The sequence below is a fragment of the Nanorana parkeri genome, unplaced genomic scaffold (genome assembly GCF_000935625.1).
Source record: "Nanorana parkeri isolate BGI_ZX_2015 unplaced genomic scaffold, ASM93562v1 scaffold181, whole genome shotgun sequence".
Taxonomy (NCBI): Eukaryota; Metazoa; Chordata; class Amphibia; order Anura; family Dicroglossidae; genus Nanorana; species Nanorana parkeri.
Window position 1 is genome coordinate 1618404 of NW_017306449.1, and position 16073 is coordinate 1634476.

Sequence of the window (16073 nt, forward strand, 5' to 3'; positions counted from 1 at the left end):
TGCATAACTGCAGACCAAATAATTGGTATAGATACACTGAATAGGTTTAAAGGTTTATGTAATGATAAGTAGAAATAAATAATTGAAATGACGCAGTGAGACTGGGCAAATTTTGGATTCTTTCACATGTGTTGTGTCACTAAATATATAAAAGATTGTTCTGTGTCATCATCTTAGAACAGTTGCCAGTAGGTTTACCCCAATATCCAGCTGTAATAGAGAGCTTAAAGTATATGTAGACCCTAACAATGAACTTCTCTTATTTGCTCCATTTTAGTTTGCTAAATGTACCGTTGCAGATGTTTGACTATATTTTTTCTATAAGTGCAAGAAATACCTGGTGATTTTGCCAGAAAATTGGTGAGCTGATAATTTCCTGTACTCTCTGCCTGTGCACAAGAAGGAGTTATGGAGATGATGAGGGGGGATGAGGAGATGTCACGTACCTGGGTGGAGGCTGAATGTGGGAGGGGGCTTCCCTTGCACCTCGTGTCCCAAAGACTCTGGAGTTAAGAACAAAGTCAGAGTGGACAGCGAGTGGCACAGGTGCCAGAGGTGATAACACCGTGCAAGCTGGAGTTCTGGCACCGGATCGGGTCAGGCTGAGCTGTAGTCAAAACCAAGCAGGCAGCGGAGTGCAGAGCAGGATCCAAGATCGTGGTCAAACAAGCCAGGGATCAAATCCAGTCGGGCAGCGAGGTACAAAGGCAGGAGACAGTGGCAGGTCCAGAAGGTAAGCAGGAGGTCAGGGGCAGGCAGCAATCAACAAGGTCAAGGACAATCCGGGTCAAAATTCAGCTAGGTAATCAGAAGCACAAGGAACACACGGGAAGCTGAAGACAATCCAGTAACTTGGAGTGAGGTAGGCTGGCTTTAAATAGGCTGATTCATCAGGAAATAGCATCACTTCCTTTTGCGTGGCTGTTCCGTGGCGCACATATGCGTGCAAGTGCATGTTTACCTGCAGTATGGAAAACTGGGCCCGCGCATGCGCAGTAGCAGGTGGTTTCTGACAGGAGAGGTCTATGTGCTTTGTAATCCATCAGAAATGCAGTAGGCAGGGCTAACACCACGTCCTTAGGAATACAAAACTGTGTTGCCATGTCAAAGTGAAGCATATGAGCACACTATATTTCTGGCACATAAACAGTTATTTTTTTGTACTTGCAGTGTGTTTAAAGGGATATAAACGGGGAAAATGCATGTATTCAAGAGATGTACTGTAGTAAATATATATATATTTTTATTTTGGTTAACATATGCTTTAAGAGGACATGGTTCTGTTGAGATACTTTTGCATTTAGCAAAACTAACAAGTGCAGAAGCACACCGTGAAACCACTGCTTGTGAGGGGCAATGAACCCTTTAAGCAGCAGTCAGAATGGGGGAGAGGGGTACTGTGTGCAATCCGATGCAGACATCCTCAGACAGTTTTTTTGCCCCTGCCCATAGACTTATTTCCGGCCCCAAGTTGGGATCACTTTGAACTGTGGAATGCTTAAAGGAGAACTATGACATGAGTGCTTTTCACTCACCTCATAGTTCTAGCCGACCTGTGACAATGAGACTGTCACAGGTCGGCTCAGTAGATCGGGAGGTGAGCGAACACATACCAGTGTTCGCTCACCTCTCGATCCTGTCATGGCTCTCTGCCGTGACAGGGGAGGGGCTGGATTCCCCGCTCCGCCAGCGCTGACTGGCGCAATGGACAGGGGAGGGGGCGGGTACAGCTGGCTCTGCCCTAGATAGGCAGAGCCAGCTGTCAGTCACACAGCTGGGCGGATCCCGGCACAATTGTCGGGATCCGCTTCAGCTGCGGCGTCTCAGTATACCGCGAGCTACAGCTCGCGGTATACTGAGCCTAGGGTGACGGGAGGACACTAGTTTGTGTCCTCCCGTTACCCTAAGGAGAACTATGGGGAAAAGCCTTAACCCGATAGTTCTCCTTTAAGAAAGTTTTATCATAAAAACTGACATTGTGTCTATTGATTTTAGAATTGCTAGGCATGATTATGCTGAACTGTCATCAGTACTACAAGCTCCTGGGATAATATGTCTGTTAAATTGCATATTAGATTGATTTAGATTTATCATTATATATGTTTTATACAACAGACTGGAAGAGACTGTAGGCTTATTCAGTAAAGCAGCAGAAAGGGAACAGAGCATGTGCAAGGTGTGATAACTTATAACAACCAGTTTGAAAGTTTCTGATTGGTTGTGTTACTACACTTTGATTATCATTGGATGTGTGGCATTAATTAAATTTTAATAAACTGGGCTATTGACTGTTATAAAATTAGTATTTTATCTTACTTCATGATATGTGTGGTTATATCTGATGGAAGCATAAAAGCAAATAAAGGATTTTTTAACAAAACTGTTTAATTCTTAGAATCCACCTAATTTCTTGAGGGCCTCAGCCTTGTCTGAACACATCAGCCCGGTGGTTCTTATACCTACAGGAAATTCCCCTCCTGACAGTGAGACGTTAGTGGAGACAGATGATCTTGTTGGAATGGATTCTTCTTCTCAGGTAGGTCATGACAGATTTTACTGGATATTGTGTTGTTAACACAATGTAGTACCAGCAAAACTGAGAGCAATGTAATTGTTCTTTGCCTTCATCACATATTTAGAAGGCAGCTTTGGGAATTCTCTCTTAGATCACAGTTGGATGGCTTGATATACAGCACTTTGTGCATGAAGGCGGAGGTGGATTTAGAATACTTATATAGAGGAGAAGTTGTAGATGATCAGAATGGGTGTTACATGAGAAAAAAATATGTAAATGTGTAGGCCTATCCTATAACATTGCAACTGTGCTAAAAATAATGTAAACCAGTACAAAGAAAAACACTGAATAGCCAAACTGGTAGCAGGAAGGCTAATAAAAATGATTTATTTTTGCTCCCATCCATTAGAATAATGGATTCTGTGGTAATAGTTTTACGTTGTGCTTTTTTGTTGCACTTCCTGGAAATACTCCCTGAGCCTCAGTCTCTTTCTCAGCCCAAGGTTGTCTCTCTAGAATCTATTTGCTGAGCCTAATATTCACCAACTGACTAGAAGGACCTATGGCACATGCTTGCTTTCCAGTGGTGTAGGAGGTTTGGCCATCACTATCTAGAGTCTAGATAGTAATGGCCAAACCTCCTACACCACTGGAAAGCAAGCATGTGCCATAGGTACTTCTAGTCAGTTGGTGAATATTAGGCTCAGCAAATATCTTGAGGAGTGTACCCTGCCTCATCAAACTATGTCAAACATGTTTCTATTTTTTATACTCACAAATGACTGATCCTGAGATATTAGACTCCTCTTTATGGTGGACACCTAGGGGGCACTGCCAAAGACCAATTTTTGGGCCTCTATTCAATTACTGACCGAGTAAAGACATTTATTCACTGTGTATCAATTGACAGCAAGAATTAAGTGAGCTGTGTTCAGGTCTACAGGGCGGTGGAAGTGATCCAAGCACCCATCTGTCCCACATCTAATATAAATGTGCCCCAGAGGGCTGCTGTGCAGCTGCACAGTCCGAACAAATGGTATGTCTACCCCTGGCTCTTCTCACATTCCCTTTTTAGTACCTCTCATTCTCACATCTAAGATTTTCTCCATGTTGAACTTTTAATTTGGAATGCTGTCTCTTGCTCTGTCAGACCGTCCTTCAACATTAAATGCTTTAGAGGTTTACTGAGAATGCATTACTTCAGGGAAGACCATCGTATTCTTTAGTCACCTTTTACCTTAGCCGATGTTAACATATAATTATGTTTTGTACTAATTTCATACGGCTTCCTCCTGCTTACAATTGAACTCCATCTTTTCTTATTCACAATCATGGCAGGTCTGTTGTAGGCTGTTTAGGGCTGCATAATGCATTCAGGTTTTAAAATGCAACTGTTTTTACATGCATTCATTATGCATTTTCTGCATTTAAAAGAGAACTATGGAGTAAGTATTTTTCCCCATAGTTCTGTTAAGGGTCACGGGAGGACATATACTAGCGTCCTCCCATGACCCAAAGCTCAGTATATCAGCTACGGCTCGCGGTATACTGAGACCGCCACAGCCGGGACGTATCCGGACAATGCTGTAGAGATCCATGCTATAGTGACTGACAGTCACGGCTCTCTGCAGGGAGATGATCGAGAAGTGAGCGAGCGACGGTATGCGTTTGCTCACTTCCCGATCTATTAAGTCAACCTGTGACAGTTTCATTGTCACACGTCGGCTCGAACTATGAGGATGAGTGATTTTCACGCACCTCATAGTTCTCCTTTTAAAGGCATGGAATTTTTTTTTCGTGCAGCTTACATGTATTTTGTGAAATTGTTGCAAATTTTGCAGTACTTGCAAAATGAACTTGCACAATGTTATGTTCTGGATGAAAAGGCATACATATGAACAGTGCTATAAAAATTATTTTCCCAGATTACATGTGCAGTATGTCATGCATTGAACACACATGTTTTAACCATCCCTAACTATGGATTTCTTTTTAAATATACATATAGTTGTCTTTTTTATTTGTTAGCTTTGACATTTTATGCCTTTAAAATGATCCTTTCCCTTGCCCATGCGTGTCAAAGGAAAAGGGGTCACTTAACTTCCCCTCCCACTGGCACTTGCAAGGACAACTGAAAGGGTCTTTAATAAGCAGGGTCTTTGACATTTTTGCTGTTTATTATTACTGGTATATGTATGTTTACTGGATGCCATATTACAAAATGATGCAGAATATGGTTGTTATATAACACCTTACAAATCTAATTATATACAACTAAAAATGAAATAAATACAGTGTATAATTGATATCACATATACCTATTGTAATATAGTTTTTATATAACATTTTTATTGTCATTCAAAATAAACGACAGCAGTGTTCCTGTCTATTATAGGGTATGCCTGAGAATAAGTTCGATGACATCTTTGGGAGCTCCTTCAGCAATGACCCTTTCAATTTCAGCAGCCAAAATGGCATGAGCAGGGATGATAAGTACGTTTTAACAAATGTATAAATGGCTAACTATTAAACATGTGAATATTGTGCTTACTGTGCTCAAATAGTTCAAAGTGGTCCTCAATTTTAAGCTACTAAACTACAGGCAGATACGAAAAGAAGACACTTAGATTAACATACCTTGCAGAGAGTCTGAAGAGCCCCAAAACTCCTGTCACCATATAATGGGAGTTTTGTTTAGCTCTTGTGGTTAAGCTTCGACCTGACCTATTTTGTCTGCTTTGCCTTATTGTCATTAGGTATGGTCATCCATGATGAGGAAGGGGATCCCAGTCATAATTTGCATATTAAAATACTCTGGGGCTTCCAGATGGCTCTGTAAGATATGTGAACATATTGTGGCAACCTGACTTAAACATAGAACATTTCGTGGAGTCAGTCCTTTTACTAAGAGGTGTTTCATGGTTTCCTGATACACTTTTAGGGCCTGTTCAGACCATGTCCATTGAGCTGCGTTTTTCTGCACACCACGGCACATATATGACGTGAACAGGGCACATGAAAAAGTTGCTTTACATGTGCCGTGTTCACTACATGTGTGGTAGTGTGCTGAAAAGCACAACCAACATGGTGTGAACAAACCCTTATTATCAAAAAATTAGCACTGCAGATGTTTTCTACACAGGTGTATATTTAGCAAAATACAGCAAACTCTGCATTCCTCTTAATGGCTATGTCTCCAACCTCTCTGGTCACTCTAACAGACAGCCCTGCCAGACCAACTCACTGTGTGGCTCTCTGTTGGCTAGTGTGCTTTGAGTCCCAGCATCCCTGCTATACTAAATTTCCTCTTGTTTACAAGACCTCTTGTTTGTACAGATCCATGTCTGTCCAGGCAGAGTCAGGCCTGAACACACACACCCAATCTGTTCATCTCATACGCTGCCTCAATAGCATTGCCCTAGACAAGACCCCTTCAAGTAGATATCTTCCATCCTTCACATGCCAAAACTGGTTCTTCCATCCGCATCTATCATATCTACATTGGCTTTCCCAGTACCTTTACTCTTCTACCTGTAGTTTAGTATTTTTAATGCAAACACTTTAAATATATTGTGTACTATATATTTCTCCTTAGGGCCAGCAGGATTTAGACTTTGTTTATTCCAAGTGGAGATTCAGTGGCCAGGTCTGTTTGGATGGGAGATTATATTGCATCCCCAAGGGCAAGAGGATTTTCAATTTACAAACATGCTAACATGGGGAAAAGTTTAAAGACTTTGCTGGATTTATCTGATGTGATAAAGGTTTCAGATTTGTTTTTGCTTTGTCAATGCAAAATGAAATGTTGATGACCTCAAAACGACTGTTGTCTTCTCTTTCTCTTTTGTTCCTTATCACAGAGATCGCCTGATAGAGCAACTATATAAAGAAATTGCCATTTTAAGAGATGAACTGGGAAACTTCAAAGGAGAGGTGAGATTAAAATTTCCCTAGTTTAAAAAGCCAATAAAATAGAGAATGGCAATATTATACATGTCCCTAAATAACCTATGCACATGTTGGATTAGAGCAATCGGATGCAGAAAGCAAATACTTAGTGCTATGTTCTCTTTCCTTAGAGCCACACCACAGCTACACATTTGATTGATATCATCACCTAGATAAATACATCCTGCCAGCATTTAAATAGTTAAAAGTGGCAGTTTTCTGTATCCTTTACTATATAAGAACATGACCCCTTGATAATACGCTGTGATAACTTAACAGTAAAAACATCATAGGTGCTTCAAAATTTTATTTCAGTGTAGGCCCCCAAGGAAGAAAGAATTATGGTAAATGTATATTGTTTGTATCATTTGCATCCTTCATGGCATCACTACATCTGGAAAATATCAGGTACAGAAAGGAGGAAAGTTATCATATTCAGAATTTTACATCCAAACGCTTTCTCCATTACTACATTTCCTAGCTTATAATGTGTGCTTGACAAGGTGGTCACGTGAAATACATCTTCAGATGTAAGACCTCTTTCCACACAAGAGACTGCTGTAGCCCTACTTCAGTGCACTGTAACTTTTATTTGTGGCATTTTCATGCAGCAGTATTACGTGTTTGTGCTTTTATTCTTTGGTTACCACTTTGAGTGGTTTTTGCACTTGTTTCATCTTATTTTGTTATTTTCTTGTAAGTAAGTTTTCAAAGATCTTTACTAGATTTGTCAAAGCATTGTGTACATTCATGTCTGGTTCAGGTTTAAAGGTTTTCAGTGACTCTTTGTAATTAAAATCAATTTTTGAAGGAAACGTAAGCTTAAAATGGAAGAGTCCTTTACCATTTGTGTGTTCCAGTTTGAGTTAGCTTGAGAAGGTGTTCCAGAGGGATTTAGTAGAAGAACTTAACTGCATCAAGTTCTCAACCACTAGGTCTGTAAGACCAGTGTCTTTTAATTTGGACCAGTCTGTCTACAAAATTGTAAGGGATAACTTGTGTACATCTGGACACATGACTTCCCCTGGAGTAACTAGGTGTCTCATTTTCGTTAGGATTCAAAACGTTCCCTGGACATCTGGAGGAGTTAAGAGAACCAAACCCTTTTGGGACAGTATACGATGATGGCCACCACTGATCCTGCTGATCTTGGTGATCACCTTCTGAATCATGAATTTTGGGGGAAATATTTACGCAAGCCAGAAATCCCTTTATGATTGACATTGCATTCAGGTATGTGGGAGCATTGCCCTTGTAGGTGGAGCAAAGCTTTTTAAAATTAAGGCATTTGCTCTTGTCCTCATCAAATTAGTCTGTAGGCACCTGACTTTTAAACAGGTGACCCAAAAATGTAATACTGTGAGTGATGATTCACTGTTACATACAGGGACCTGCTTAGTTGATCTGTTATTTGTCCTAGTTTCTTAGATTAACTACAGTTATTATTAGCAGGTTGGTTTTGGCTTATGGAGGACCTTCTATGTCTCCTCCAATGGTTGGGGAAGCCTGGTTCCACCTTGATCGCTGTTGTGACATTGACCTGATTCTCACTGCCCAACTGTTCAAGATGGTTTAAAAGAATACCAGTACTCTCTTTCCATTAGAAGTTGTAGACCTGCTACTTGCTCCTTTGTATGGGCTTCCCAGCTCCCGGGCAGAACGTATGTTCTCAAAAGTATGTGGTTTGGTTTAAAAATGGAACAACTCACTGTGGCATCATGTGAAGCTGTCATCTCATGTCTTATGTCTGCAGAGGCCTAACGTGTAAATGGGCCCTTCCATGTTCCTTCATCAGGCAAGTCGTCTTAGTGTGGAGACAGCAAACAATCAACACTAATTGTCAGCTTTAATTGGCAAAGGGAATGTCCTATCTTAGAGGCCTAGATTGAACCCAGATGTAGTCCTGCCAATGAGGATGCAAAGGAAATTCCTCTGGTAGAATTTAATGATGTTTATGTATTTCAGAGTAATCGGTTGGTTGTTCATCTAAAGGGGCGCATCCAAGAGCTAGAGGCGGAGCTAGCGGAGCAGAAGCACCTGAAGGAACAGGCAGTGGATGAGAATGAGTTTCTGCGAACAGAGCTGGAGGATTTGAAGAGGATAAAACAAGATACTGAGAAAGCCCAGAAGAATCTAACAGAGATAGAGAGTAAGGAGTGACGACTTGAGGGTCATTTTTTTGGTTTCACTTGGTACTATTTTATTTAAATTTTATTTGACCATAAGTACAAAATTACACCTAAGTGTAAAATTAGACAATAAATTAGTTGTTTGGCAAAAAAAATGTAAATAAATGCTTTGTGTGGCTCTGCTTTCTTTATTATTTGGCATATTTCTAGTTAAAAGCAGAGTGATAGGTATACTGTATTACAAAATATCTGATCCATTTAAGGGGCAGTCCACCCATATTGGCTCAACCACCTTCTGACTTGTATTATGCCTTAAGGACTTCAGCTGTGGCGTCACCCTGCCAGAGTGCCTGGCTCTGGTCCACCCACATTGGATACTTGGATTTTCCATTCCTTTCCTTGGGGTGTTTTTACTCCTGCATAATACAAATGAGATTAGACTCTAACAGGGAAAGTTGGACTTTTATATAATGGACCTCAGCACTTATGCAGACCTGGTAACCTGAGGATCAATAAAAATATTTAAGAGATGAAGGAAACCATAAAGTCGTCTGTCATTCCAACTTCTTTTTAATTAGAGTTACATTAGAATTAAATCAGTCCGTAAAGAAAAGAAATCAGGCTACGTCGTGACAGCCCATATATAAAAGCTGCTGTACTATCTTCAGTTGCCTTGAGAAATCTTTAAGTGGAATTACAACCGATTTTATTTTCTAGTTTTGAATAACATGAGTAATTGTTAGAGGTCAAGTTTTTATTGCTGTCTTTTTCACTCTTTGGGTTTCTTCTAATTTCTAGTCCTGAAGACACAATGTCTACCAAATTTTTTACTTTCTCTTAGGAAAATCTATAGCTAATGAGCAACGATACACCAAGCTAAAGGAGAAGTATGCAGAACTGGTGCAGAGCCATGCAGAGCTTCTCAGAAAGGTGACTGATTCTTTCCAGTGACATAACAGGACTATGCGAAGGCCAATAAATATCTATCTATCTCAAGTTAAACATGTTCAGCATTACTGACCCAAATCAAGCATACAGATTAGAAAGTCAGAGCAAAATCAGAACTCCTAATCTGAATACTTGTTCAAGGTTAGTTATTCATTACGTACCAGTGGCGTGCAATACCTCTTGCTCCGGGTGAGGCATTCCTCGCCCCCCGCTGGCCAAAACCTTGTCCCCTGCCGGACAAAGCCCCACCCCCGCCGGACAAAGCCACGTTCCCTGCCCATCCCCAAGCTAGTGTAAAGGAGACAGGGAGGAGCCTGCTGAGGCGCTCAGTCCATGACAGGTTACACAGCAGGGAGGATTTCCCTGCTGTGTAACCTGTTAGATGCCAATCTGAATGGAGAAAAAGCTATCAGCTTCATACATGAAGCTGACAGCTTTTTCCACCATAATTCTAGGTGAGGCAGAGACCTGCCTCCCGTGACCGCACGTCCCTGGTAAGTACCAAAGCCATGGGATTAGCTTGACAGTCAGGAATCCAGTATTTTTCACAATAAAATGTCAGCAATTACAACCTGCAATGTGTTCTGTCATGCTTTTTAAAATATGACATTTTGAATGAATGTTCTCCATGGAATTAAAGGTGTGGGTTGCTGCATCCAAAGTTTAGTTTGCTTTTTTTTTAAATTAATAAAGCTGCATCGAATTGCACTTGTAAATGAATCATTCTCCATAGGTGACCAGCAATTTGTATTATTTTAGGGACCATTTACACTTCTCCCAGTGCTTTGGGGAAATGCACTAACATGCATTAAAACCCTCCCAATGCATTACAGGTGTTGACTAAGAGCAACACCACTTCGACACACATGCATTGCAGCACACCAAAAAGCATGGCAATGCACTACTGTTGCATTGTGGTGTGCTGCATTGGAAACATTTCTGGTACAATGGCAAACCATTAGTTTGCATGGGCTGCCTTGATGCAACATGTGTTAACACATGCATTACATTAAAGCACACGTGTTAATATGTGCTTTAACAGAATGCACCAGAATAGCAAAGTGTCAAAGGACCCCTATTGTTCAGTAAGGCATAGGGCACAATGTGTCAAACTTTATCAACCACCATCCATCTTCCACTTACCTTAATCTGAAATCTCATTGGCTGTTCTATGTTACTATACTTGGTACATTATTACTGTGCCTTGCACTGCCTTATTAATCGGGCATACTGCTGTAGGCCAACATTTGTACTGTTTTCACTATTTGCATACATATTAACGTAAATGGTGTGATGATCATTTGGAAAGTTTAATGATAGCTGTGGTTTCTCTGTCAGAATGCTGAAGTCACCAAACAGATGACGGTTGCTCGAGAAGCTCTGGGAGATGTGGAATGTTCCAAGAAAGAGCTGGAGGATTCATATCAGCGTGTAAATGAGCACACGCAGAGGAAGGTGAGGGTGGCACTTCATCTACCTGAGTCACATCTACTTCTCTAATAATGTCGTATCACCATTATGAACCTTAGTACACAAATAAGATGTGCTGAAATGTGAACATACTAAAGCTGTATTTCCACATCCTTGAAATAGGTTTTTAAATTATGCTGCCATTTTAAGTCCCCTAACTGACTTTTACCTAGAAAACATATACATCTCAGTGTAAAATTATTACAAATTGATTCTCAGTTTTACAAACATCTGGTATGAGAAAGTTTTATATAAAAAGTACATGACCTTTGGTTCAACTAATGGTGTACTTACCAGTTTTTAGGGCAAAATAGCAGTCAATGGCTGATCCCCCATGATATGTGCTGCTCTTCTACATCCTATGAATGCTCCAGACTGGCATTTTATACTGAGCGATATATGGGCGTTAATCCATCCTGTGAAACTTTGTACAAATTTGCTTGGAAGATGCAACATTAATTCAAAGTTTGGATTTGCTTTTCTACTTATACCCTTTTTTGATTATTATATGATCTGGACTTTTAATGGTCGGACAGATGGTTTTATTCTGTAAAATTAAGAATGTTTTGACCAGAAAGTAAACAACTACTGGAACATTCTTATGGAGTGTAACAGTGCTGTAGTCTCCTTAAAGATCGAAAAATGAGCGAGTGAAAAAGGCAGCCATGAGCCTGCAAGATTAGTCTTAATAAAACCTAATGAAGTGCAATACAAGATATTACGTTTCCAGATTACATGTCTCTGGAGGGAAGTGAAGGAGACCTCATTTTTAAAACATTAATAACATTCCAGAGACCTGTAACTGAAATAGTCGTTAATATTACATTAATTCAGCAAAAGTGTCAAACAGGGAATCTTCTTGTTAAAGATGGAAAGGTCACTTCATTTAACTATGTGATTATAGTTTAAATAATGATTTGGGAAAGGTCTTGTGAATAATGCAGGATATTTTTCTGTCTAGGCACAGGAGCAGATACAACAAATGGATAACTTACAGGGGGCACTAGAGAGCAGTAAACAGGAGATTCAGCTTCTGAAGAGCAGCATGAAAACCTCCAAACAGGTATACTGGTATTGTGATCACTATTTACAATATGCAATGTGAACATCGCTTGGCTTTCTTTTTTATAAGTAGTTCTGATGAATGTGATGATTACGCATTGCCTAATTATTAAAACAAGGGATCCACATGGGGAAGGGGGGTTCCTTGCTGACCACTGAGACTCTTTAATACAATAGCAAGATGCCAGGGAATGGGGCACAGCTCTTTGTGAGCCTGAGATTGGGGCAGAGTTTGGAGATGGCACTCGCAGGCATTGGCAGACTTACTTTTGAACCTGGATGGCAGGAAGAGGCATTTAACTCTCTTCAATCCAGAGTATTTTTTAACCGTTCAAGGTTTTTTTTTATAGACAGAGTGTACCATTTACACCCGACCAGAAAAGAAGAAAGCACCATCTATATCTCAGTTTGGTAGATGCTGGAGGGTCAACCCACCAACAGTTTCTTATATCTCCTAGTGACTCTGCCTGGTGAGCACTCTATGCTTGAGTCCCTGAGTCTGCACACCTGCTGTGCTACTATGAAGAATTTTCATTCTCTTTTTTTGCAATGCCTAATTGTTTAATTCTACAGAGAATGCAGATAGGGGGCTCAAACACACATGGGTGGGAAGAAACATAGAAGAGTGACAGCAGAAAAAGACCAAGTGGTCAATAAAGTCTTCTTTTTTGATTTTTTTTTCTGTTTTTTTCTTCTTTCTACTCTTTCAGTAAATTAATACTTTCTAAGGTTAGTTTTGAACTTTTCTCCTGCTTGTTTGAAGCCATGTCCCATGTTCTTCATCTTAGCTTCATATTAAAAATACTGCTCTCCTGAACCTCAATCCCACCCTTAAAGGATAGGTGTTTTTTTTTTTTAAAGTACACTTATTCTTTAAGGGACATTACTGCTCCTGCCCTGTGCACAAATGAATACTTACTGAGTTATAATGGGTGCAACTTTAGTTTTTTGACATCCTGCAGTGGACAGCTCCTGGTTGTGCTGCCGCAGTACATCCCCATTTATTTCTATGGGGCTCATGTCATAGATTATTCCCTAATTGGATACTCTAAAAGTGAATCAGCAATGACACTGCTGGTAGCCACGTCACTGATAAAAACATGTGAATTCGTATACTGTCATTACATGAATTAACTCCAATTAACTCCATAAAGTAATTTTTGTAGCAGCAGTCCTATCAAATATATATGTTTGTGAATTAAGCATGTTTATGAACTTTGGGAGATAATTACAAATAAAGTTAAAATAATTCTACCATCCTAATACTTTGAGTATATTGTAATGAAACCGTTTAGGTGAGCTGGCACTCCAAGAGCGTCTTTTTATCTGGATGAATGGTTTTAGTGCTCCAACAACCAGTTATTAGTAGGAAGTCAAAGGTCACACTGTGGCATAATGCAAACCTATAGAGAGAGAAATGCGGCAGGTGACATCACTGGTCTCCTAGTAACAGTAGTAGCTGCCTGGCAGTTCCTAGATCCAATGCTTTCTGAGTCACTTCTAGAACAAGCATGTAAATTAGTAAGTTAGACTGAAATCAGAACTTCTGATCTGTATACATTTTCCAGGTTTTTGCCTCATCATTGCAACATCTTGCTAGGCTGCTTGTATTTTAAGGAGAAATCAGCAATGGCTGTCTCCATATACTTTCGCTACAGGTTTCCTAATGCTTACAAAATGTGGAAAACAATGCTCTAAACATCTTTGTGCTGTTAGCTACACAGGTCTGAAGTTAGGGTCACCTTTAAAGTGCAAGGCATAATACTTTCCAGTCTCTGCACAGGAGAGCCAAGCACAAGTGAAGGAGATTGAAGACAGTGTTATACATCGCATTCTTCAAGAGGCAGAGACGATCATACAGGAATCCCTCCAACAATTGGATGAGCCTCTCTATAACAGTGGCAGCGTGTCTACAGGTGAGTACACAGTGACAGGCACATACAGCTGCAGTTAAGACATCACTATTCTAAACCCAAACCCTGTGCTTTCCTTTTCCAGATTTTTTAATCTCCAGAACAGTGGCAGCTGTAGAGAGCACAGAGAAACTAGCGGAAGCATGGAAAAAAACTTCAGGTGAGAAGAAAGGATGGGAGAGGACCAAAAGATGTAAAGAGTATAGCAGGCAAGTGGAGGAAATGCACAATAGTTAGAGTGGCCTGACCAAACCACAGGGCAGGCAAAATGGAGTGCAGTACAGAAGGGGGTTTTATGATTCAGTCTCTTTCACCTTTCTAGGTTGCCACTAGAAATAACATTTTGCTTTGGCAAAAGTATTGGAGTATATATAATTGTTTGTTTCAGTGTTAAATAAATGATCTAAATGTAGATGTATTCATACAGGCCATACAAGTAACTTTCCATTCTAGATCTCACACAATATCTTGTGTTACTTAATATAAAACTTAGGTGTGTGTGTAAGTTGTAATAACAATATTAAATTGTTAATTGAGTTATTATAAAATAAAAGCAATTGTAGTTGTTTCTTATAACAACCGGTTTATTATATAACTGGCTGTAGAAAATTAGACCCGAGGAGTCGAATTGGTTGATTTTGGCACCACTAACAATCTATTTTCAGGCACTTTCAATGTACGGGGCTAACTGGATCTCATGTACAAAATGTGTCAGCTTTCACATGGCAGAAATGTGGGTTAAAAAGTAATAGGAAAGAGGAACTCCATTTCATTTTAAAAAGTCATGTTATATAGTGTTTCTGGGATATATTTTTTTTCATCAGCCTTGACTTCTTTTTAAGAATATTACCAGAATGTTTTTATGCCCACAAACATACACACTCTACACACTATAATTAGGGATACTGTCGTATAAGCAGCCATATTTACTTATTTTGTAACCTTGGATGATTGAAAAGAAATATATTTTATACAGATATGGATTGCAGGACGTTCATACAGTTTGTATATGAAAATCACAGATTTATCTGCTTATGTTTTTTTCTTCCTAGATGTGAACTGCTTGTTGCCATGTCTGGTTCAGTTTGCACGTAGAATCAGCGACGTGATCCTGCAAGGTGCTCAGACCAGAACCTCTGACAGTGAGTATCTCATTCTTATCCCAGTGTCCAGTGAAATTATGCCTTTTTATAAAGAAATTAGCTTTTTAATGAATTCCTTCTGTCTGTCTGTCTGTTTCATAGCCCAATCCCCCCCCCCCTCCAAATAATTCCCCCTTGTGGTCCCCACTTGCAGTATTTTTGCTTTTTTTATAGTTACCTTTTTTGACATTTAGGCCAGTGACATGATGGTCCTCTTTCTCTTTGTCCCTGCTCTAGGCTGCCGTGATGATGTCAAAGCTGCCTTCTGCACTATTATACAGTGAAGGAAGGGCATTGTGGTGACATTCCCATGTGGGATGGATCCATGATGCTCTGCACTCACAATATATCCTCAGTCTTCCTAGTTAAATTACATTGGGTATAATTTAACCTGAGAAATTTAGGACATCATGTACTGCAAGGGACAATTCCAGATTGAAGTCCTATAAAAACTCATATCTAAGTTTTGACAATTGCAAATTTAGTCACTTACTAGCTTTTTCTAACTCTTGGGAATCCTACCAGGAATTTCTGTAATTACCAAGGCTTCGATAGCATATGTTACTCATATCTGTGATGAGATCTCAGTTTCCCATTCCATCTGGCTTCTTTATTTTAAATTTTCACATTTCAAAGAAACATCTTGAGGGGGAAATTCGTAATTTGCCATTTTTAGCATTCTCTTCAAAGAATACTTAGTTGCCTGACTATTATGCTGATCTAGTAGCCTACTAAACAAGTGTTCTTTTCAGAAATTCTGTTTACACTTGTTGGCAGCTTGTTCAGGTTTAGATGATCAGAATGTATTGAAGCCATTGGATCAGCATGGCAGCCAGGTCTACTGAATTACTAAACAGATCTTGAAGAAATACAAAGGACACCAAGGTTCATACAAGAACATCTCTTGTAATGAGACAATATATTTTTGCCCAGATTTCAGATTTAA

At 39.8% G+C, this 16073-nt stretch overlaps 1 protein-coding gene across 1 annotated transcript in view; it reads left to right on the forward strand.

The window, feature by feature from the left end:
* HIP1 (huntingtin interacting protein 1) overlaps positions 1-16073 on the forward strand; it is a 95806-nt gene that overhangs the window by 67950 nt on the left and 11783 nt on the right. Inside the window, exons 11-20 of the mRNA XM_018555031.1 lie at positions 2396-2536; positions 4911-5008; positions 6376-6448; positions 8429-8612; positions 9434-9522; positions 10879-10995; positions 11972-12073; positions 13856-13988; positions 14071-14145; positions 15038-15127. Of these exons, the coding sequence (XP_018410533.1) occupies positions 2396-2536; positions 4911-5008; positions 6376-6448; positions 8429-8612; positions 9434-9522; positions 10879-10995; positions 11972-12073; positions 13856-13988; positions 14071-14145; positions 15038-15127 (1102 nt within the window). The remainder of the gene's footprint in view (positions 1-2395; positions 2537-4910; positions 5009-6375; positions 6449-8428; positions 8613-9433; positions 9523-10878; positions 10996-11971; positions 12074-13855; positions 13989-14070; positions 14146-15037; positions 15128-16073) is intronic.